The 24452-nt window shown below is 39.4% G+C and overlaps 1 protein-coding gene across 1 annotated transcript in view; it reads left to right on the top strand.

The window, feature by feature from the left end:
• Nucleotides 1-24452, top strand: part of KCNN2 (potassium calcium-activated channel subfamily N member 2) — a 237967-nt gene that overhangs the window by 142710 nt on the left and 70805 nt on the right. Inside the window, exon 4 of the mRNA XM_044291181.1 lies at nucleotides 6353-6494. Coding sequence (XP_044147116.1) covers nucleotides 6353-6494 — 142 coding nt within the window. The remainder of the gene's footprint in view (nucleotides 1-6352; nucleotides 6495-24452) is intronic.

Here is a 24452-nt window from a genome sequence, read left to right as displayed (position 1 = left end):
GATGCCAAGTGATTTAGGGAGTCATTTGCATTCAATAGATGTTCAGTTACATAACACAATAATTGCTGTATAGTTTTGTTGTTTGCTCGTTTTTGTGATTATTGCTACTGGATGTTCAAATGACATGATAATTTTTAAATCAAGCAGATTTGTTTGATCCATGGAAAAGTAACAATTTTGAACCCTTGTTTGATCACTGCACCCTATTTCATGCTGCAATAATTTCTTAAAATCGAACGATCGTGCAAATATTCAAGCGATAACCACTCCACCTAATAGCTCTTAAAATATATTGACACATTTCTATAGTATCTGAATTGGACAACAATAGACACAGTAGATTATTCATTATTCATAGTAACATAGTTTATAAGGCTGAAAAAAGACATCTGTCCTTCCAGTTCAGCCTATTATCCTTCAAGTTGATCCTCCTGCAAGTACCGTATTTTTCGCCCTATAAGACCCACTTCCCCTCCCCCCAAAAAAGTGGGCGGAAAATAGCAGTGCATCTTATGGGGCGAATGCTGCAATTTACAATGATACTCGGCCACTGCAATGCCGCACAGCGCGGTCGACGGGTGTATCAAAAGAGAGGGAGGAGGGGCTGGGGGCCGGCTTCTGGATTAGGAATGACCGTGGGGACCGGTGCAGTCCCTGTATTCTAATGCACCAGCCCCGTTCACTGTTGTATAATGTTATCTAACCTGTAGTCATTGTTAAAATATAATAATCATGTGTAATCCATCTGTATTACTTACAACATTAAGTTCCGTAGCAGAGAGGAGGGAGGAGGCAGGCCGGGAGGGTGGGTGGGAGGGGCGTCACTCACTACGTCATGCGCCTGCGCCGCCCACTTTATGAATGAAGCAGGTGGCACGGGCGCGTGACGTAGTGAGTGACGCGCCGACCGTCCCGGCCTGCCTCCTCCCTCCTCTCTGCTACGGAACTTAATGTAAGTCATACAGATGGATTACACATGATTATTATATTTTAACAATGACTACAGGTTAGATAAGATTATACAACAGTGAGCGGGGCCAGTGCATTAGAATACAGGGACTGCACCGATCCCCACTGTCATTCCTAATCCAGATGCCGGCCCCAGTATTGGGGGTCATTCACACTGCAGGGACACTGTTATGGGGGGATCTGTGGGTGGCACATAGCATAAGATGCTATATATGTGTCATCCACAGATCCCACCATAGCAGTGTCATCCACAGATCCCCCCCCCATAGCAGTGTCATCCACAGATGTCCCCATAACAGTGCCATGCAGAGATCCCCATAACAGTGCCATCCAGAGATCCCAAATAACAGTGTCCTCCACAGATCCCCCATAACAGTGTGCCATCCACAGATCCCCCATAACAGTGTCATCCACAGACCACCATTAGTTCAAAACCCACCAAAAGCACACCTTTTGGTTTAAAAAAAGTTATTTTCCTATTTTCCTCCTCAAAAGAGGTGCTTCTTATAGGAAGGTGCGTCTTATAGGGCGAAAAATACGGTATTTGTTCCAAGAAAAAAGTCAAATACTAGAAATTATCAACTTGATATGGTTATTGAATTCATATGCAAGTTTGAGTAATCCCAACAGGTAGCAGAATTTTTTTTTTTTTTACATGTTGATCACCTCTCTATTCATGGATTGATGACCTCTAACAGAAAGTACAAAATCACCTCTTCTGGATCTTCTCAGTTGTTCACACAACTCAAAATTAAACGTCTGAATAAAGTGGATGAAAATTGCATCAGACATATAAAGTGCAGAATGCATTTCAGTCACTATTTTTGAATTTAAGCAAATGGTAATGGAAACTATTCACATATAGCAAAATATGAGTAGGAAATTTTAAGCTGGGGCTACACCTAGACTTTTTGCAGCACTTTTGATTGATTTGTAAGTTTTTTTTCAAGATTTTCATACTGATGACCTATCCTCAGGACTTCCTCTGGACTTCCTTGGAGTTGTAATTCTCTCCTATATCCCTTTCCCTTTTGGCCACTGCTGCTCCATAATACCAGTCTGAACATTCTGTGAGTTGTAATTCTCTCCTCATATACTCCTCTCCCTACAATGTCCACATGCCCCAGTGCCCCATAATAACAGTCTGGACATCTATTTCGAACTATTACTAACTAGGAAGTTCCTTCCAATAAAATGGCCACTTTTGCTGGGTAAACAAAAGGTATCCAGACTAAACCTAGCCCCGTCCTCCTTTCTGGCTCATGGATGATGGAACAATGCACTGCTTTTCTGTAGTATTTTTTATGGTCTGCAGTTGTGATATCTAACTAAACAAAGACACAATTATGTTATTATATAAAGATTATGTTATGTTGTTTTTGTGCTTGGATTCTGTATGCGGTTCCCCTTTAAAGGGTCTATGCAAGCTGGTGGATAGGCAGGTCACTGGTGACAGATTCCTTATAAGGATACTTTCTGCATCCATTATAAACGGATCTGGTTGTATTATCTTTAACATAGCCAAGACGGATCCGTCATGAACTCTATTGAAAGTCAATGGGGGATGGATCAGTTTTCTATTGTGTCAGATTGTGTCAGAGAAAACTGATCCGTCCCCATTGACTTGCATTGTGGGTCATGACGGATCATGCTCTGCATCCCGTGACGGAAAAAAAATCGCAGCATGCGGTTTGCTCTCCGGTATGAGAACGGAACGGAATGCATTTTGGAGCATTCCGTTCTGTTCAGTTACATTTTGTCCCGATTGACAATGAATGGGGGCAAAATGGAAGTGTTTTTTTCCGATATTGAGACCGGATCTCAATACCGGAAAATAGAAACGCTAGTGTGAAAGTAGCCTAAGATATCGATCTACATCATGCTCTCCTGAACCAAACAGCATATCTGTTCAAAAGGGGAAAGCTTTGCCCTTTTGAAAATCATAATTTTGATACATGCTGTATATCAAGGAACAAGCAATATATTAGGATATAATTAGAGAAAAATAGGCAAATTATGTCATCAAATGCCATTTCTACTGTGTATCATTTTAAATGACCTTTCACGTATCTGCTGCTGTTTATAAACAGTTGATTTAACTGCTATGTTCACTCAGCATCAGGTAACTGAGCCTGGAGGCGAATGTCAGTGTATCAGTGCATGTCTTGTCTGTCAAAATCTGTCTGATGGGTGCTACCAATATTTATTTTTTACAGTACCCTTGAATCTAAAATGTAAATTTTGTTCAGCTAAAAAACTATAAAAGAGCTCGTATAGTATGCCAAATTTTTAAATCTTAAAGAATACCTGTCATTTCAGGGGACTTTTCAAAATAGGCTGCCATGTGTGCATGATGAGTAACATTATATCTAGCCATTATATATCCTGTACATGGCATTTCACACACTCTTAAGGTTTTGACTCTTAATGTCTTTTTTCTCTGGTGGAGACTAGCTGCTATTATTTTTCCTATACACTGCACACAGAGATAGAAGGAAATCCTCCACTGTGAGGTTAGATAGAGAATTGCTAGAGCCAGCAGCAGTGTCTATGTGTCTCTTTCTTCAGCAGCTCACATCTCCTTCCTCCATCTCCATAGAGGCAGCAGTAACCCGATCACTCGGCAAGATGATAATATATCTCCTCTGTCAAGATCAATGTTAGCTGCAAATTGTGAATGGTCAGTTCATTAGGTAGGGAATGCAGGGGAAGTGGTTTATAAACTACTTATCTGTAATAAGATATGTTACATATGTTATTATATATTCTGGTACTATTGATCTGTGCAAAGTTTTTTTTATAAGTACAGTGCCTATTTAAGTTCTATTTTTCCATAAAAAGTAGGCCTGTAAAGTGAACATTGTTTTATCAGTGAAACAATGGGTTTGCCTCTTTTATATAAAAAATATAAACTTTTGTTGCTATTCATTATAATTAATCTCTGAATAAGATTGTCTGTTTGTATTATTATTTTATTCACTTACAATTGTAGATAGATGTTTCATCTCCTGCTTTTCATTGTAATTTGGTGGTGTCAAGGTGACCATCATCTCTTACGAGTTTCAGTGTCATTTTGCGGTCACCTGGTTAGAAGGGGTGTTTCACCTTTTTACCTACAGAATTATGTTAGGTGCAGAAAGTACTCACTCCCCAACTCTCTATGTGATGGTTTTTACATTCCTTCACACAGCACTAGACACAGCACATAAACACAGCACTAGACACAAAACATAACCAAGAAAACTAGAAGACCCCATCTATTATCTCAAAATTCCCACATTGGATATTTGACAATGGGGTTTCTAAACAAGACTACCCCTTTAAAGTTCAAAAGTTACACTATGTATGTAAAATATGGTACAGTCCGTATGCATTCAGTGAAATACTGTCCTTTACAATATGTTATGCAGTAATGATCATGTTGTTTTGGGCTTCCTCCTTGTCTTCCATTCTATTGTGACCATGAGAAAACTATTCACAACCAGCAAGTAGCTTATGTGCAAGCTGAACTGCCCATCTGGCCAAGTTGCTGGAGGTGCATTTGGTGCCGTACCACTTACTTGTGTTAAATGTGGAGCAGTTCTGCTCCTTCCTCAAAATTTAATAATTCTTTAAAATATCCCATCTATTAAACTTTTGGCAGGTGTCCCTAGTGGTGCAGTTCCGCACCTGTTATCACACCCAAACAGACAAAGTTGTCCTTCATTAATGTGCAAAACATCACTTTTTTTCAAAATGAATCATGCATTGATCTATGATGATGTTTACACACCTCCCGCTGGGGCCCATTACTAAATCTGACATTGCTAATGATGGCTATTGATTGTTGGCCCATAACACCACTGTCTGCTTGTTTACCATTATGTTCTGTATTGTATGGCTGCTGCCTCAGCTGCTATTCCCTCCTGCCAATTTCCCTGTCACTTCCATTACCCCTACTGGCACTAGCATTTCCCTTATGCTGCTGCCAGTACTTCTTCTACCCCAACACAGCAGTGCAAACATCTACTTGTCTGTTCCATGCTGTGCTGCTTCTGCTGATGTAATCCCTATATATCTTACTCTTCCCACATCCACACTGTAGTACTGCTGCTCCCAAATAAAAAAAGAGCATTTTTCCAGGCTTGTACACCTTCAAAACAAACCATTGTTTCTTTCAGGCATTTTGTACCCATTAACATCATTTTAGGATGCTTGTGAAGAACAAGCCACTGTTTCTCATGGCAGCAACACGTGTGTATAAACAGGGGCAGGCATCTTCCCCTATTAAGGCATAGCTGTTGGACACTTGGTCCCAACAAGCAACAGGTTCTTTTTCTGATAACACTGTGTGTTTAAACACCCCCACTAAGGGACAATTTTTGGACGGTTCCTAATATAAAAAAGCAAAACAAATGAGAAGGTACAGTGTGTTTTTAAACACATTGCTTGTTAACACCATCAACCATAGCTATGTATGTCAGTGTCTCTCAAACATTACTTACTATTCTGGTCATTGTGTTCAAGAACTTTAAAGGGGGTTGAGATGAGAAGAGAGAGAGCAAAAATGTATCAAAAGATATAATGACAAAGATAATGACAACATTTTAAAATTCTTAGGAGACCCAGGAGACCTGACAGTGTCATATACCAATATTCAAGCCAATTAGAGCACTTTTGATTCATGTAGAATGGATTAGTCCACTAATCAAATTTTTTGAAAAATTATACGAATGAGACACGAAAGGAATTTCTGGAAGTTTTCTCATCTCTACCGCTAATTCTAATAATAATGAGTAATTATGTGTAATTTGATTCTAACCATCTCTGTGTATTCAGTATACTATGCGGGTCTTAACACGTGCACTGGCGCCAGCCTCTACATAACTTCGGCACATCCACCACCGGTCTAAGTCTAAGGCAGCTTCTTTGCTGTCTTAAATTTTGACGGTCCCCTTACCCGCCCACGCCACACACCCCTTTTTTAGACATGCCGTGAGCGGAAAAAAGTTGCAGATCATAACACATATGTGTTATGATTGTGCCACAATCTGCGCCAGAAATACACCATAAGTAGGCAAATTTCTGTTATTAAATGTCCCCCTATGTGTTTTTCGCCTTTAGAGATCACATTTTTAAAGGTTATTATTATTGTATTTTTAAAAGAAACACCAGGAACAATAATTGTTGCACTGATCTCTCAAATTCCCTGTTTTTCCTATACTGTTTTCTGGTTCCCCTCTGATCTTACGAATGTTATGACCATGACCGCCAATCTCTAGCTATAGCGGTGACATCAGTTATATTGATGCATCATTCACATTATGAGAAAATGACTAATTAATAGCAAAGACTATTTATACAAAGCATGTAATCATCCTTGTGGATTTTCTACTTCTTGCAGATACCATGACCAACAGGATGTTACCAGTAACTTTCTTGGCGCAATGTGGTTAATTTCAATTACTTTTCTATCGATTGGCTATGGTGACATGGTACCGAACACATACTGTGGAAAAGGAGTATGTTTACTCACAGGAATTATGGTAAGAAGACATTTAATCACAGGGGCTTTCCTTGAACTTCTTTGAGCGTTGATGAAACATTGATGAACGAGATTGTTCCCTAATAGGGGATATTAATTTTAATGCAGTGCACTGAAAATAACCAAATGCATCCTGGAGCAATGTCCAAACCTGTTATGTTCTCTTTTGTATGCACAGTATCTAATAGTGTTGTCTCTATTAAACATCTTGGCTCTAAATTTTCCGACCTTCCTTCCATAATTCTGGCATCAAAAAGTTGCAAAAATTTTGCACTCACTGGCACAAAATGTAAGTGATTCAGCAAAATTTAGCAACTTTGGAAAACTGGAGTAGCTTCCATAAACAAAAGTGTTAGGTCTAAGGATATGATAATTTTTTCAAGTAACATGAGACATGTGATAAATGTGGCATAACGTACTCTAACACAGACTCAAGTAAAACTGACTTCAAATTTTCCCCTCATGATGTGCGTTTTCTGTGATTTAAACAGTAGGTCATTTTCTGGAAGCACATTCGCTCTAAGCAACCATGAAGTTTTTAGGATCAAGATAATTACTTTTTTTAAAAAATTTTATTGAAGCATGTTTTCTGTGGAGTGCCTCTGTCCCATCGAGTACACATCGGGTTAAAATCAAATCCATGCGGTTTCTCCAACAGTCTGTCACCAGCATTTCACCTTTTTAACCTTTCCCACTGCTTTCTAGCATGCTTACAGTTAATCAAAACGTTACCTCTGGCATCTTTCCTGCTCTTATAAATCCATCAAAAACGATCTTTATAAGATATGCAAATGAGGGCTCGCAAGTTCCCAGGGGCGGCGTTACTCTCTTAGGTGCCCTGCTTGCTCAGCCTTTTCATTGCGTCCCCCCGCCCATTCCTAACCTCCGCCCGCCCATCCTTTCCCTCTGACCGCCTTTCTCATAGCTTGTTATTCTGCCGAGATCCCGCGCATGTGCACTCCGTCCGTCGGCCGGCGCATGCGCACTGCGATGCCCATTCCTTGTACGGCATCACAGTAACTATTGCGCATGCGCAGGCTAACGACGCAAAAACTCAACAAAGGAGGCGGTCCATCGGCGCATGCGCATTAATTACTGTGATGCCGTACAAGGAATGGGCATCGCAGTGCGCATGCGTTGGCCAAAGGAATGAGTGCGCAGGTGTGGGATATCGGCGGAATAACAAGCTATGAGAAAGTTGGTCAGAGAGAAAGGATGGGCGCGCGGAGCGTAGGAAGGGGCAGGGGGACACAATGAAAAGGCTGAGCAAGCAGGGCACCTAAGAGAGTAACGCCGCCCCTGGGAACTTGCGAGCCCTCATTTGCATATCTTATAAAGATCGTTTTTGATGGATTTATAAGAGCAGGAAAGATGCCAGAGGTAACGTTTTGATTAACTGTAAGCATGATAGAAAGCAGTGGGAAAGGTTAAAAAAGTGAAATGCTGGTGACAGACTCCCTTTAAAGTTAAACTTATTTTTTTGTATTATCCAGTTATGTATATACATATTGACGAGGTTTTCTAAATTATTTGAAGATTTGCCTGCTGCCAGGAAATGTGATAAAATAGCAAAAGTTATACCAAAGTTTAATCCTCTACCATTTTTAGTGCCACACTCAGTCCTTCTTTTCATGGCTGCAGTGGTTACGTGCCTGTATACCTGATGTGACTGCTGCAGCCAATCTCTGGCCTCTGTGGTCTCTTGCCATATAATACTGGAACCAGAGATTGGCTACAGTGGTCAGATGGAGTAGACAGTCATGTCACTAGTGCAGCCATGTAAAAAAACACTGGGGGATTCAACTAGTAATTATAGGGGAAAAAAATGGTGATTAAGGAGAAACCAAATAATCATTGAACAAATCTATTCCTGAATTGCAAGCAAAATCTGTGATACTTCTTAAATTTGAATAGTATTTATTAATATTATAGTAATCTTGCAAATCATGGATTTAGTGTCCAATTTGCGTCCAAAAATCAGTGAAAAAAAATCTGCATTTAACACATGCAGCAATAAATTCCGCAGATCATGTATATTAGGTTGAACTGAGGTATAGGATTAAAGTTTTGGCAAGTGAGATGCAATATTTCTAGCGACCAAGGTTTTGTTGTCCTTCATGTGGGGAAGTATTGACCCACTGGAAACTAGCGTAAATTTGTTAATAGTGCAGTTAGAGTGTACAAAGGAAAATTGAGAAACGTAGGAATCCAAAGTGTAGATAACAAAAAAGTATAAAATTGCAGAATATTTATATGAAACCTCTATTTAAATGTCAGCACCAGGGTTGTTCATCAGAACTGTTCATTTTTCTGGACAACTTATCCAAATATCATGGACAGCAAACATTATATTTCAGGCACATCGAAAAACCATAACGTACCGTTCATAAGCTACCTGTACAGCTGATATGTAATATAAACACATTAGCCAAATTTACTAAAATTACTGAACTGTAAATTGATGATATTTTCAATTACCTATGCTATCACCACCAGCTTCAAAAGAAAGGTATGGACTCTATTTTTATAAACCAGGTAGGGATTTATAGATGGCTGCCAACTCTGATTACAGATACTTTGTGCAGTATATTGTACAGTAAAGCACACTAAATGCAAAGAATGCAGCTTATTTAAAACAAAAAAAGTAAAAATAAATAAATTATATATATACACAGTGGATATAAAAAGTCTACACACCCCTGTTAAAATGTCAGGTTTCGTTTCTGTGCTGTAAAAAAAATGAGACAAAGATAAATCATTTCAGAACTTTTTCCACCTTTAATGTGACCTAAAAATTGTACCACTCAATTGAAAAACAAACTGAAATCTTTCAGGTGGAGGGAAGAAAACAAACAAAAAAAATAATAATTTGGTTGCATAAATGTGCACACCCTCTTATAACTGGGGATGTAGCTGTGTTCAGAATTAAGCAATCACATTCAAAATCATGTTAAATAGGAGTCGGCATACACCTGCCATCATTTAAAGTGCCTCGATTAACCCTAAATAAAGTTCAGCTGCTCTAGTTGGTCTTTCCTGAAATTATCTTAGTCGCATCCCACAGCAAAAGCCATGGACCACAGAGACCTTTTTAAAGCATCAGAGGGATCTCATTGTTAAAAGGTATCAGTCAGGAGAAGGGTACAAAAGAATTTCCAAGGCATTAGATATACCATGGAACACAGTGAAGACAGTCATCATCAAGTGGAGAAAATATGGCACAACAGTGACATTACCAAGAACTGGACGTCCCTCCAAAATTGATGAAAAGACGATAAGAAAACTGGTCTGGGAGGCTACCAAGAGGCCTACAGCAACATTAAAGGAGCTGCAGGAATATCTGGCAAGTACTGGCTGTGTGGTACATGTGACAACAATCTCCCGTATTCTTCATATGTCTGGGCTATGGGGTAGAGTGGTAAGACAAAAGCCTTTTCCTACGAAGAAAAACATCCAAGCCAGGCTACATTTTGCAAAAACACATCTGAAGTCTCCAAAAAGCATGTGGGAAAAGGTGTTATGGGCTGATGAAACCAAGGTTGAACTTTTTGGCCATAATTCCAAAAGATATGTTTGGCCCAAAAACAACACTGCACATCACCAAAATAACACCATACCCACAGTGAAGCATGGTGGTGGCAGCATCATGCTTTGGGTCTGTTTTTCTTCAGCTGGAACTGGGGCCTTAGTTAAGGTAGCGGGAATTATGAACAGTTCCAAATACCAGTCAATATTGGCACAACACCTTCAGGCTTCTGCTAGGAAGCTGAATATGAAGAGGAACTTTTTCAGTATGACAACGACCCAAAGCATACATCTAAATCAACAAAGGAATGTCTTCACCAGAAGAAGATTAAAGTTTTGGAATGGCCCAGCCAGAACCCAGACCTGAATCTGATTGAAAATCTGTGGGGTAATCTGAAGAGGGCTGTGTACAGGAGATGCCCTCGCAGGAGTGTTTTTGCAAAGAAGAGTGGGCGAATCTTGCCAAGTCAAAATGTGCCATGCTGATAGACTCATACCCAAAAAGACTGAGTGCTGTAATAAAATCAAAAGGTGCTTCAACAAAGTATTAGTTTAAGGGTGTGCACACTTATACAACCATATTATTTTATTTTTATATTTTTTCTTCCCTCTACCTAAAAGATTTCAGTTTGGTTTTCAATTAAGTTCTACAGTTTATAGGTCACATTAAAGGTGGAAAAAGTTCTGAAATGATTTATCTTTGTCTCATATTTTTACATCACAGAAAGCTGACATTTTAACAGGGGTGTTTAGACTTTTTATATCCACTGTATATCTTATACAAATAATTTTAGAACTGGAGGTGTATGAGATAAAATAGTGATAAGGACAGATAATTTACAAGATGTTGTACCCATGATCTCATTGAAAAACACCACAGTCTGTCTTAAAAAGATTACTTATTTGGGAGGGCATTTAAATGCACAGAGAATGGAGGTAATTTAGTTTTAGTGCCCCTTTAACCACCTCCTATCCGCACGTTGACTAAAAATGTCCAGGAGGTGGTTCTATATCTCTGAATGGACGTTTCTGAACGTCCATTCAGAGATTGCAGCTGCAGATCAGGTTGTCACTGACAGCGGGGCAACCCTCAGAGAAGGCAGGGACAGTTTCCAGGTGTCCCTGCCTTCTAGATCGCTGTATACTTATTGCAGACTGAGCGCTGAGCAGCAAGCGCTATGCGCTTCCTGTTCTGGCCCGGCGGTCAGGCCTCGATTAGCCTTGCACTGAGGCTGTACAGTGCAGTATTATGCTGTACAGCCTCTCTGGGGGGTATTTTCCCTGTAACTGGGGCTACTATGTCAGCCCCAGTTACAGGAGAAATCAATAGTGAAAAAAAACTAAAGTGAAGTTAAATGTTCCCCAGAAGTCTTGTATGACCTTATGGGGGACGAAAAGTGTAAAAAAAAAAAAAAAAAAAAAAAAAAAAAGTGTTAAAAAAAAAATTAAGAAAAGGTTTCACAATCCCCAAGTAAGGAATAAAAAAAAAAGTTAAAAATAGAAAAAATATAATAAAATAGACATATTTGGTATTGCCGCTTCCGTGACGGTCGACTATAAATATATCACATGATCCACCCAGTCTGATAAACGTCATAAAAGATAAAAACTGTGTGCTTCATAACTATGAAAAATTTAAACTGGTGAGAAACAATAAAACCTCTCAATATCATAAAACCTGGGACCCCTGGATTAACTATATTAAAAATTATGCCATCACAGAGTTTCTGTAAATTACTTAGATATGTAACACTAATTGACCCGAAAACCAGCTCTTGGTTAAAGATCTGATCTTTTTCCCCTTTCCCTCTGTTCTTACTTTCCCCTTCCCAGTTCTTGTTAATTAGATATGTTATACATAAAACACTGTGATAATATTATTCCACCACACTTGGTCGAGGTTAACCATACACTGTTACCCACACTACATAAGTGGAATACAAATAGCTAGTATCAGCTAGTGTTCAAGTTCTAAAGAATTTTATTGTTAGGTTTATGACATAAACTTTTTTTTATTTCTCAAATTGTTCATTGAACTGTTAATAAAGACTTTGGTCCTATATCATTGAACAACTTAGACTACGTTCAATTATTATGTTGATAACTCTATGTTCAACCATTTAGGTTATACAATGTACTGAACTTGAATTGTAATACTTAGCATGAAAATGTATGCTCCTTATACTATCCTTACTCTTGTTTTCTTGTTATGACATTTTGCATTGTAATAAGTATTCATCCTTTTTCAAATTTAAGAAATGTACCTTGCAAAAACTTTTAATAAACAGATAATTTACTCAAAAAAAGCAATTTTTGTCACCTTACATCACAAAAAGTGCAACACGAAGTGATCAAAAAGGCATATGTCCCACAAAATGGTACTAATAAAACCGTCACCTCATTCCGCCAAAAATTAGCCCCTACATAAGAAAATCGCTGAAAAAAATAAAAAACTTTAGCTTTGAGAACATGGACACATTAAAACATATTTTTTTTGTTTCAAAAATGCTATTATTGTGTTAAAGTGAAAAAAAGTATACATATTAGGTATCGCGGCGTCCGTAACAACCAGCACTATAAAAATATCATATGACCTAACCCCGCAGGTGAACACTGTAAAAAAATAAAAAATAAAAACGGTGTAAAAAAAAGCCATTTTTGTCACCTTACAGCAGAAAAAGTGCAACACCAAATGATCAAAAAGGCGTATGTCCCACAAAATGGTACCAATAAAACAGTCACCTCATTCCACAAAAAATGAGCCCCTACATAAGAAAATCGCTAAAAAAAAAAAAAAAACTATAGCTCTCAGAACATAGACAAATTAAAACATTATTTTTTGTTTCAAAAATGCTATTATTGAGTAAAACTTAAATAAATAAGAAGAAGTATACTTATTAGGTATCACCATGTCTGTAACGATCTGCTCTATACAAATGTCACATGACCTAACCCCTCAGGTGAACGCTGTAAAAATAAATAAATAAAAACTGTGCTAAAACAACCAATTTTTTGGTCACCTTGCCCCATAAAGTGTTATAATGAATGATCAAAAATCATATGTACCCAAAAATAGTACCAATAAAACTAGCACCTTATCCCCTAGTTTCCAAAATGGGGTCACTTTTGTGACGCTCCTTTTCTTCTGCGCCCTGCCGTGTGCCCATACAGCAGTTTATGACCACATGTGGGGTGTTTCTGTAAACCGCAGAATCAGGGTAATAAATATTGAGTTTTGTTTGGCTGTTAACCCTCGATGTGTTAAATAAAAAATGGATTAAAATGGAAAATCATTTTCCTTTAATTCTTGTGGAACGCCTAAAGGGTTAACAAAGTTTGTAAAATCAGTTTTACGTAACTTAGGGGGTGTAGTTTCTCTAATGGGGTCATTTATGGGGGTATCCACTATGTAAGCCTCACAAAGTGACTTCAGACTTGAACTGGTCCTTAAAAAGTGGGTTTTGGCAATTTTCAAAAAAAAATTAAGAATTGTTTCTAAAATTCTAAGCCTTCTAACGTCCTAAAAAAATAAAATGACATTTCAAAAATGATGCCAACATAAATTAAACATATGGGGAATGTTGACTAATACATATTTTATGAGGTATCACTTTATGTTTAAAAGAAGAGAAATAGAAATTTAGAAAATTTACATTATTATCTTCTTTAAAGTTTTATTAAAAAAATTTAGGGATATATATGGGGACACCCTGCATTAGGTAGAGAACTTTTGCCAATATTATCATTTTTATTAAATTTATTCTACCCATCCAAGAAACATAAAGATCTTCCCAGTTTGATAGTTCTTTTCTCAAATCCGTTAGAAGGGGAGGAAAATTTAGTTCATAAATTTCTTTTTGAGTAGATGCAATTTTAACTCCAAGATATTTAAAATGTGATGTAACCGAGATTTAGATGGCTTAACTGCTTAATTTAGTTCCAGGTCTGTTTTTCAATGTTAACATTATAGATTATAGACTTGCTTAAGTTTACCTTAAAGTAAGATAATTTGCCTTATACTTCTAACTCAGATAGGATATTAGGAATCGTTTCTAGCAGGTCTGTTACAAAAAATAATATATCATCCGTGTAGGCAGCTATCTTATGAACCATCCTGGGAGTTTTAATTCCCGTAATGTTTCTATTTTGTCTGATTTTCGCGAGAAATGGTTCCAAGGACAAAATAAAAAGAAGGGGCGAAAGTGGACACCCCTGTCTCGTGCCAGTTTCTTATATTAAATGGGCTTGACGTCACCCCATTAACACTTACCCTAGCTGTCGGTATTGTGTATAATGCCTTAATTTTATTGATGAAGTTCTCTGGGGGACCAAATCTGGCAATGGAGGCCATAAGGAAACACCAGTTTAAGCGATCAAACGCCTTTTCTGCGTCTGTTGATATTAATGCAGTTGGCATTTCTTACTATATTCTAATGTCATTTCTCTGGAAAAAAGGCCAACACAGGATTGCTTTTACCACTCTTGCTAAACCCCAAAAGTCGGGAGGATTAGGCCTACCAGACTTTAAAGGTTATGGGGAAGCGGCAAATATTTCTAGGATACTGGAATGGAACGTGAGACCGATCAGGAAGCCTTGGGTTGATTTAGAGGAAAGTTGCTCGAACCTATCACTTAATCATATAATATGGAAGACAGTTTACAATCAAGAGTTATTCAGGGCTACAAGGAGCTCCTACTATACTAATAATACATCTAGACTTTGGCAAAGATTACAAAAAAGGATGAGAGTAGAAATACCAGATTACGAAAACCTACCACTTTTGACTTTAATCCCCAGAAAGTATAGATCAATCAACAATAAATTTAAAATAAAAGGGACTACAGGAAACAACATTATTTTAAAAGATATTATGGTAGGAGATAAATTGTTAGATTTTGCTGCATTTAGGAAGTCTTCAATTTTGCCTCAATTCTCCCAGAAAGAGTATTCCCAATTGAGTGAACACATTACCTCACTCAACATTAAGACTAATCCGCTATCTAATTTTAAGGGACTGACCAAAATGATTTTAGGAAGAAGCCCAATTGCACATAATATCTCAATCACCTATTCATTGCTTAAGGAGAGTGAGCCCCCTCCGACATATCTAGATGCTTGGAGCAAAGAACTTGGTAGAACCTTTACTGAAAGAGAGAGACAAATTATACTTGCCTTCTCAATCCCCAATGTCACCTCGGTCAGACTACAGGAAGTACACTACAAACTTCTGTCAATATGGTATTGCATCCCAGTTCTCCTAAATAGAATCAATAATATTATCCCGTCAGTTTGTTGGAGATGTGGGAAACAGAAAGGATCTTTCTCTCATATCTGGGTCACATGTGATAAGATTGCCCCAGTGTGGGAAAAATTCAACCGGATATTGACAGAAATATATGGTTTCTCCATTAAAGTAAACAGAGACACAATACTGTTAGGGTTAAATACTCAAGATTCCAGATTGGCAAAAGACAAACTATTTCCCTTTATACTGACAACATTTAAAGGTAATATTCCAAGACACTGGATGAGCGACAAAATCCCGACAATAAAAGAATGGCTGCTGGAAATAAATATGACCAACGGATTTGAAAGAATTAAATGGTCAATCATCGGAAATCATAACAAATATTTAAAGATCTGGTCTAAATGGAATGACTTTATTTCTACAGATAAGATAGTTAAATATTTGGATGGATAGGATACTCCAAAAAAATCTTTTGAGAAGAGGAATACATTTCTGAATACATGTGACTAAGTTCTTGTTCTGTGTTAATTTATCCTTATTTCCTTCCCCCCCTTCTTTTTTTCCCCTCCTCACACTTCCTTCCCTCCCCCCCCCCTTTTTCTTTCCTTCTTTCCCTCCCCTTTTTCTTTTCTTTAGATAACAGGTTTATCTACAAAATCATTTATAGTAGGTAGATTTTCAACAGATATCTGCACACTAATGCAGAAGACAGGAATTGATTGTCTTGTATTTAAACTCAGTGTGATAAGGTTATCACGCCTATTTTAGGCACTATCACAGCCTGATTCAATAAAGATACTAACATCCTCCAAAGTTTGTATGAGGTTTATATCTTTTATAGATTCAAAATGATTATCGTAGGATTGTCTGAGTTATAAGACTTTACCAATTAGTAAATTAAAACTACCTGTTGAAATCAGGTTAAGTCAAAATTGTATTTAAAAAGGTATTTAACTCATAACGTACTTTATTGAGAAAAATGACCTAATTTTGATATGTGACAATGAAGAGATGTTTTGTATTGAGAACCTGTTTCTTTATACCAAAGTTTTACACTAATGTTGTAAATTTATTTTCTGAAAAACTTAAACTTAAATTTACAAGAAATTTGGAAAATTGCAAATTTTTTCATAATTTTTGGTAAATTTGGGATTTTTTTTGTAAATAAAGGTGAAATATATTGACTCAAATATATGAAGTACAATGTGTCACGAGAAAACTGTCTCTGAATGGCTTGGATAAGTAAAAGTGTTCCAAAGTTTTTACCATATAAAGTGAGATATGTCAGATTTGCAATATTAGGCCTGGTCAGAAAGGGGGCAAATGGGCCAGATGTGAAGTATTTAAAGATGTACAATTCTTGACAGTTGTAAGTCTGGCCAATTTCTATTTCCTAAAATTAAAAAAATTACCCTTTAACCTCCTCAGGACCGCCGTACGCAGGATTGCGTCCTGCCGGCGGTCCTGCTCTTCTGGGTGGACGCATATACGCGTCCTCCCGCGAGAGCCGAGATTTCCTGTGAACGCGCGCGCACAGGCGCGCGCGCTCACAGGAACGGAAGGTAAGCGAGTGGATCTCCAGCCTGCCAGCGGCGATCGCTCGCTGGCAGGCTGGAGATCCGAATTTTTTAACCCCTAACAGGTATATTAGACGCTGTTTTCATAACAGCATCTAATATACCTCCTACCTGGTCCTCTGGTGGTCCCTTTTGTTAGGATCGACCACCAGAGGACTCAGGTAGGTCAGTACAGTCCCACCAAACACCACACTACACTACACTACACCCCCCCGTCACTTATTAACCCCTTATAAACCCCTGATCACCCCATATAAACTCCCTGATCACCCCCCTGTCATTGATCACCGCCCTGTCATTGATCACCCCCCTGTCAGGCTCCGTTCAGACGTCCGCATGATTTTTACGGATCCGATCCATGTATCCATGGATCCGTAAAAATCATGCGGACGTCTGAATGGAGCCTTACAGGGGGGTGATCAATGACAGGCGGGTGATCACCCATATACACTCCCTGATCACCCCCTGTCATTGATCACCCCCCTGTCATTGATCACCCCCCTGTCATTGATCACCCCCCTGTCAGGCTCCATTCAGACGTCCGCATGATTTTTACGGATCCGATCCATGGATCCGTAAAAATCATGCGGACGTCTGAATGGAGCCTTACAGGGGGGGTGATCAGTGACAGGGGGGTGATCACCCTGATCACCCCCTGTCATTGATAACCCCCCTGTAAGGCTCCATTCAGACGTCCGCATGCGTTTTGTGGATCCGATCCATGTATCCATGGATCCGTAAAAAATCATGCGGATGTCTGAATGGAGCCTTACAGGGGGGGTGATCAGTGACAGGGGGGTGATCACCCTGATTACCCTGATCACCCCCTGTCATTGATAACCCCCCTGTAAGGCTCCATTCAGACGTCCGCATGCGTTCTGTGGATCCGATCCATGTATCCATGGATCCGTAAAAAATCATGCGGATGTCTAAATGGAGCCTTACAGGGGGGGTGATCAGTGACAGGGGGGTGATCACCCTGATTACCCTGATCACCCCCTGTCATTGATAACCCCCCTGTAAGGCTCCATTCAGACGTCCGCATGCGTTCTGTGGATCCGATCCATGTATCCATGGATCCGTAAAAAATCATGCGGATGTCTGAATGGAGCCTTACAGGGGGGGTGATCAATGACAGGGGGGTGATCAGGGAGTCTATATGGGTGATCACCCCCCTGTCATTGATCACTCCCCCCCCCTGGTAAGGCTCCATTCAGCCATTTTTTTGGCACAAGTTAGCGGACATTTTTTGTTTGTTTTTGTTTTTGTTTTTTTCTTACAAAGTCTCATATTCCACTAACTTGTGTCAAAAAATAAAATCTCACATGGACGCACCATACCCCTCACGGAATCCAAATGCGTAAACATTTTTAGACATTTATATTCCAGACTTCTTCTCACGCTTTAGGGCCCCTAAAAAGCCAGGGCAGTATAAATACCCCACATGTGACCCCATTTCGGAAAGAAGACACCCCAAGGTATTCCGTGAGGGGCATATTGAGTCCATGAAAGATTGAAATTTTTGTCCTAAGTTAGCGGAAAGTGAGACTTTGTGAGAAAAAAAACAAAAAAAAATCAATATCCGCTAACTTATGCAAAAAAAAAAAAAATTCTAGGAACTCGCCATGCCCCTCATTGAATACCTTGGGGTGTCTTCTTTCCAAAGTGGGGTCACATGTGGGGTATTTATACTGCCCTGGCTTTTTAGGGGCCCGAAAGCGTGAGAAGAAGTCTGGGATCCAAATGTCTAAAAATGCCCTCCTAAAAGGAATTTGGGCCCCTTTGCGCATCTAGGCTGCAAAAAAGTGTCACACATGTGGTATCGCCGTTCTCAGGAGAAGTTGGGGAATGTGTTTTGGGGTGTCATTTTACATATACCCATGCTGGGTGAGATAAATATCTTGGTCAAATGCCAACTTTGTATAAAAAAATGGGAAAAGTTGTCTTTTGCCAAGATATTTCTCTCACCCAGCATGGGTATATGTAAAATGACACCCCAAAACACATTGCCCAACTTCTCCTGAGTACGGCGATACCAGATGTGTGACACTTTTTTGCAGCCAAGGTGGGCAAAGGGGCACCTTTCGGATTTCGCAGGCCATTTTTTACACATTTTGATTGCAAGGTACTTCTTACACATTTGGGCCCCTAAATTGCCAGGGCAGTATAACTACGCCACAAGTGACCCCTTTTGGAAAGAAGACACCCCAAGGTATTCCGTGAGGGGCACGGCGAGTTCCTAGAATTTTTTATTTTTTGTCACAATTTAGCGGAAAATGATGATTTTTCTTTTTTTTTCTTTTTTCCTTACAAAGTCTCATATTCCACTAACTTGCGACAAAAAATAAAAAATTCTAGGAACTCGCCATGCCCCTCACGGAATACCTTGGGGTGTCTTCTTTCCAAAATGGGGTCACTTGTGGGGTAGTTATACTGCCCTGGCAATTTAGGGGCCCAAATGTGTGAGAAGAACTTTGCAATCAAAATGTGTAAAAAATGCCCTGCAAAATCCGAAAGGTGCACTTTGGAATATGTGCCCCTTTGCCCACCTTGGCAGCAAAAAAGTGTGACACATCTGGTATCGCCGTACTCAGGAGAAGTTGGGCAATGTGTTTTGGGGTGTCATTTTACATATACCCATGCTGGGTGAGAAAAATATATTGGTCAAATGCCAACTTTGTATAAAAAAATGGGAAAAGTTGTCTTTTCCCAAGATATTTCTCTCACCCAGCATGGGTATATGTAAAATGACAGCCCAAAACACATTCCCCAACTTCTCCTGAGTACGGCGATACCAGATGTGTGACACTTTTTTGATGCCAAGGTGGGCAAAGGGGCACATATTCCAAAGTGCACCTTTCGGATTTCACCGGTCATTTTTTACAGATTTTGATTGCAAAGTACTTCTCACACATATGGGCCCCTAAATTGCCAGGGCAGTATAACTACGCCACAAGTGACCCCATTTTGGAAAGAAGACACCCCAAGGTATTCCGTGAGGGGCATGGCGAGTTCCTAGAATTTTTTATTTTTTGTCGCAAGTTAGTGGAATATGAGACTTTGTAAGGAAAAAAGAGAAAAAAAAAAAAATCATCATTTTCCGCTAACTTGTGACAAAAAAAAAAAATTCTAGGAACTCGCAGTGCCCCTCACGGAATACCTTAGGGTGTCTTCTTTCCAAAATGGGGTCACTTGTGGCGTAGTTATACTGCCCTGGCAATTTAGGGGCCCAAATGTGTGAGAAGTACCTTGCAATCAAAATGTGTAAAAAATGGCCTGCAAAATCCGAAAGGTGCACTTTGGAATATGTGCCCCTTTGCCCACCTTGGCAGCAAAAAAGTGTGACACATCTGGTATCGCCGTACTCAGGAGAAGTTGGGGAATGTGTTTTGGGGTGTCATTTTACATATACCCATGCTGGGTGAGAAAAATATCTTGGTCAAATGCCAACTATGTATAAAAAAAATGGGAAAAGTTGTCTTTTGCCAAGATATTTCTCTCACCCAGCATGGGTATATGTAAAATGACACCCCAAAACACATTCCCCAACTTCTCCTGAGTACGGCGATACCACATGTGTGACACTTTTTTGCTGCCAAGGTGGGCAAAGGGGCGCATATTCCAAAGTGCACCTTTCGGATTTCACCGGTCATTTCTTACACATTTTGATTGCAAAGTTCTTCTCACACATTTGGGCCCCTAAATTGCCAGGGCAGTATAACTACGCCACAAGTGACCCCATTTTGGAAAGAAGACACCCCAAGGTATTCTGTGAGGGGCATGGTGAGTTCCTAGAATTTTTTATTTTTTGTCGCAAGTTAGTGGAATATGAGACTTTGTAAGAAAAAAAAATAAAAATAAAAAAATCATCATCATTTTCCGCTAACTTGTGACAAAAAATAAAAAGTTCTATGAACTCACCTTGCCCATCAGCGAATACCTTAGGGTGTCTACTTTCCGAAATGGGGTCATTTGTGGGGGTTTTCTACTGTTTGGGCATTGTAGAACCTCAGGAATCATGACAGGTGCTCAGAAAATCAGAGCCGTTTCAAAAAGCGGAAATTCACATTTTTGTACCATAGTTTGTAAATGCTATAACTTTTACCCAAACCATTTTTTTTTTGCCCAAACATTTTTTTTTTATCAAAGACATGTAGAACTATAAATTTAGCGAAAAATTTATATATGGATGTCGGTTTTTTTGCAAAATTTCACAGCTGAAAGTGAAAAATGTCATTTTTTTGCAAAAAAATCGTTACATTTTGATTAATAACAAAAAAAGTAAAAATGTCAGCAGCAATAAAATACCACCAAATGAAAGCTCCATTAGTGAGAAGAAAAGGAGGTAAAATTCATTTGGGTGGTAAGTTGCATGACCGAGCGATAAACGGTGAAAGGAGTGTAGTGCCGAAGTGTAAAAAGTGGCCTGGTCATGAAGGGGGTTTCACCTAGCGGGGCTGAAGTGGTTAAACAGTACATGACGTGCATTTGTGTGAGACTGTGTGGAGTATGTATCTGTATCAACCTCTGCCACACGTGAAATGTTTTTCATTCACTGACAGCTGCCACATGGCAGCTCCCTTCACATTACATTCAGTTTATCCCAGCTATTCAGGGTAGGAAATAGTTTGATGTACTGATTGCCAATCTCTACAGATCAGACAGCAAAGATATATTATTGTAAGCAACAAATGAAGTGTTAAGAGAAGAGCCGGTGTACTGTGGTATAAAGTTTACTGGATAGGGCTCTGTGATGAAAGGTAGAAGAGGGCTTGATGGTGAAAGCAGGAGATAATACATGTTCCATGTGTCAGTAGATATCGTCACTCCTCAGGTCAGCGTTTCAGAATACAAGCTCATCATATTTCCTCTGTCATTCAAGTTGCTTTAGAACCTGTGAACTCTCTGGACTGTAAAACTGCTCAACATGTCTATATACAAAAAACCCGCAGAGAGCTTCCAGCTCCAGATTTCAACACTTATCTACTGGAGGGCATGTAAGGGTACTTTCACACTAGCGTTATTCTTTTCCAGTATTGAGTTCTGTCCTACGGGCACAATACCATAAAAAAAGGCTTCAGTTTTATCCTAATGCATTCTGAATGGAGAGCAATCTGTTCAGTATGCATCAGGATGTCTTCAGTTCAGTCACTTTTACGGTATTTGGGCGGAAAAAATACCGCAGCATGCTGCAGGTATTTTCTCCGAACAAAATTCCAGAACACTTGCCGGAATGCCGGATCCGGCATTATTTTCCATTGAAATGCATTAATGTCGGATCCGGAAACACCAGAGAGATGGATCTGGTATTGCAATGCATTTGTGAGAGGAATTCGGATCCGTGTATAAATGCTATCAGTCTGCCACGGATTTCCGGATCCGGCAGGTAGTTCCTGCAAGTGTGAAAGTACCCTAAATCATCAAGGCAAAGCAGTACAAAGTGCAGGACAGGGATGACCAAGAGCATCTGACACCAAATCTCTGCAAGCATCTGTTATAAAAATCACTACAAGCCAATGGATATTAAAACTTACTACAGTACTTGAGCATAGAAAGATATCAAAGTTGAAAAGAGAGAGGTTAGATAATCAATTATGTATATAGATATTGCTAGTGTCATTTTACATCAGTCTCTCTATTTATCTCCATTCTTTCTTTCTTTCTTAGGCCTCTTTCACACTGGCGTGTGCGCCCCGTTGCCGTATTGCGGACCGCATTTGCAGATTCGCAATACACGGGTGCAGTTCCGTGGGCATTCCGCATCACGGATGTGGACCCATTCGCTTGAATGGGTCCGCAAATCCAGAGATGCGGAATGGTGTGGAACGGAACCCTACGGAAGCACTACGGAGTGCTTCTGTGGGGTTTCGTCCCGTACTTCCGTTCCGAAAATACTTCCCGTACTTCCGAAAATATCCTATCTTTTTGCGGAACGGACGGATCGTGGACCCATTCAAGTAAATAGGTCCGCGATCCACTGCAGATGCCCCACGGACTTTGCTCGTGCATTGCGGCCCTCATTTTGCGCCAGTGTGAAAGAGGCCTTATTCTGCTCTTTTTATATTTGTCTTGATTTAAGGGTTAAATTTGATCGCTTGATTTATATTTTATCTTTTTAACTATTAGAAGACCAGATTTTTATTACCGTATAAAAAAAAAATGGTTTTCTTCAGTGTTTGTAGCTTTTTGTTTGAATAACTGAAAAGTGAGATCCTGCTATTTTGATTTGTTTGAAATACTTCAAATATACATGGGCGCCTTAGGTTATTTTTGTTTGGTGCAGATCGCAGATTTTCTGTTTATGTTTACAACCCAGAAAACCCAATATATATAATCTAGTATAACATATATTTATATATATATATATATATATATATATATACACACACACACGAACAGTTGACATGCTACGACTTTTTAAAATCTGCATGGCAGGTAAATTTGTACAGTGCCTTGCAATAGTATTCACCCCCCTTGACTTTTTTTTGTATTTTGGTGCCTCAAACTTTTTATTTATTTATTGTGAAGCAAACAAGAAATAGGACAAAATAATAGAAATAGTCAATGTGCAAAACTATTCACCCACTAAGTCAATACTTTGTAGAGCCACCTTTTGCAGCAAACACAGCTCCAAGTCACTTTGGATAAGTCTCTATGAGCTTGCCACATCTTTCCAATGGAATTTTTGCCCATTCCTCCTTGCAAAACTGCTCCAGCTCCTTCAAGTTGGATGGTGTGCTCTTTGAAACAGCAATCTTCAAGTCGGACCACAGATTTTCTATTGGAATGAGGTCTGGGCTTTGACTAGGCCATTCCAACTCATTTACATGTTTCCCCTTAAACCATTGAAGTGTTGCTTTAGCAGTGTGTTTGGGGTCCTTGTCCTGCTGGAAGGTGAACCTCCGTCCTAGCCTTATATCATGCACAGGGTGGTACAGGTTTTGCTAGATAATATCCCTGTATTTAGCACCATCCATCTTTCCCTCAACTCTGACCAGTTTCCCAGTCCCGGCTGCTGAAAAACATCCCCAACAGCATGATGCTGACACCACCATGTTTCACTGTGGGGATGGTGTTCTTTGGGTGATGTGATGTGTTGGGTTTGCACCGTACATAGCGTTTTCTTTGATGGCTGAAAAGTTCAATTTTAGTCTCATCAGACCAGAGCACCTTCCTCCATACATTTTAGGAGTATCCCACATGCCCTTTCGCTAACTCACAAAGTGCCTTTTTGTTTTTAGCTGAAAGTAATGGCTTTCTTCTGGCCACTCTGCCATAAAGCCCAACTCTATGGAGCGTACGGCTTATTTGCGTCCTCTGTACAGATACTCCAGTCTCTGCTGTGGAACTCTGCAGCTTCTCCAGGGTTACCTCAGGTCTCTGTGCTGCCTCTCTGATTAATGCCCTTGCCCGTTCTGTGAGTTTTGGTAGGTGGCCGTCTCTTGGCAGGTTTGCTGTTGTGCCATGTTCTTTCTATTTAATTATGATAGATTTGATGGTGCTCCTGGGGATCATCAAAGATTTGCATATTTCTTTATAACCTAACCCTGACTTGTACTTCTCAACAACATTGTCCCTTACTTGTTTGGAGAGTTTCTTGGTCTTCAT

Source organism: Bufo gargarizans, chromosome 1 (assembly GCF_014858855.1).
Source record: "Bufo gargarizans isolate SCDJY-AF-19 chromosome 1, ASM1485885v1, whole genome shotgun sequence".
In the NCBI taxonomy this organism is placed as follows: Eukaryota; Metazoa; Chordata; class Amphibia; order Anura; family Bufonidae; genus Bufo; species Bufo gargarizans.
Note: the sequence above shows the minus strand (reverse complement) of the source record. Positions and strands in the feature narration are given on the sequence as shown.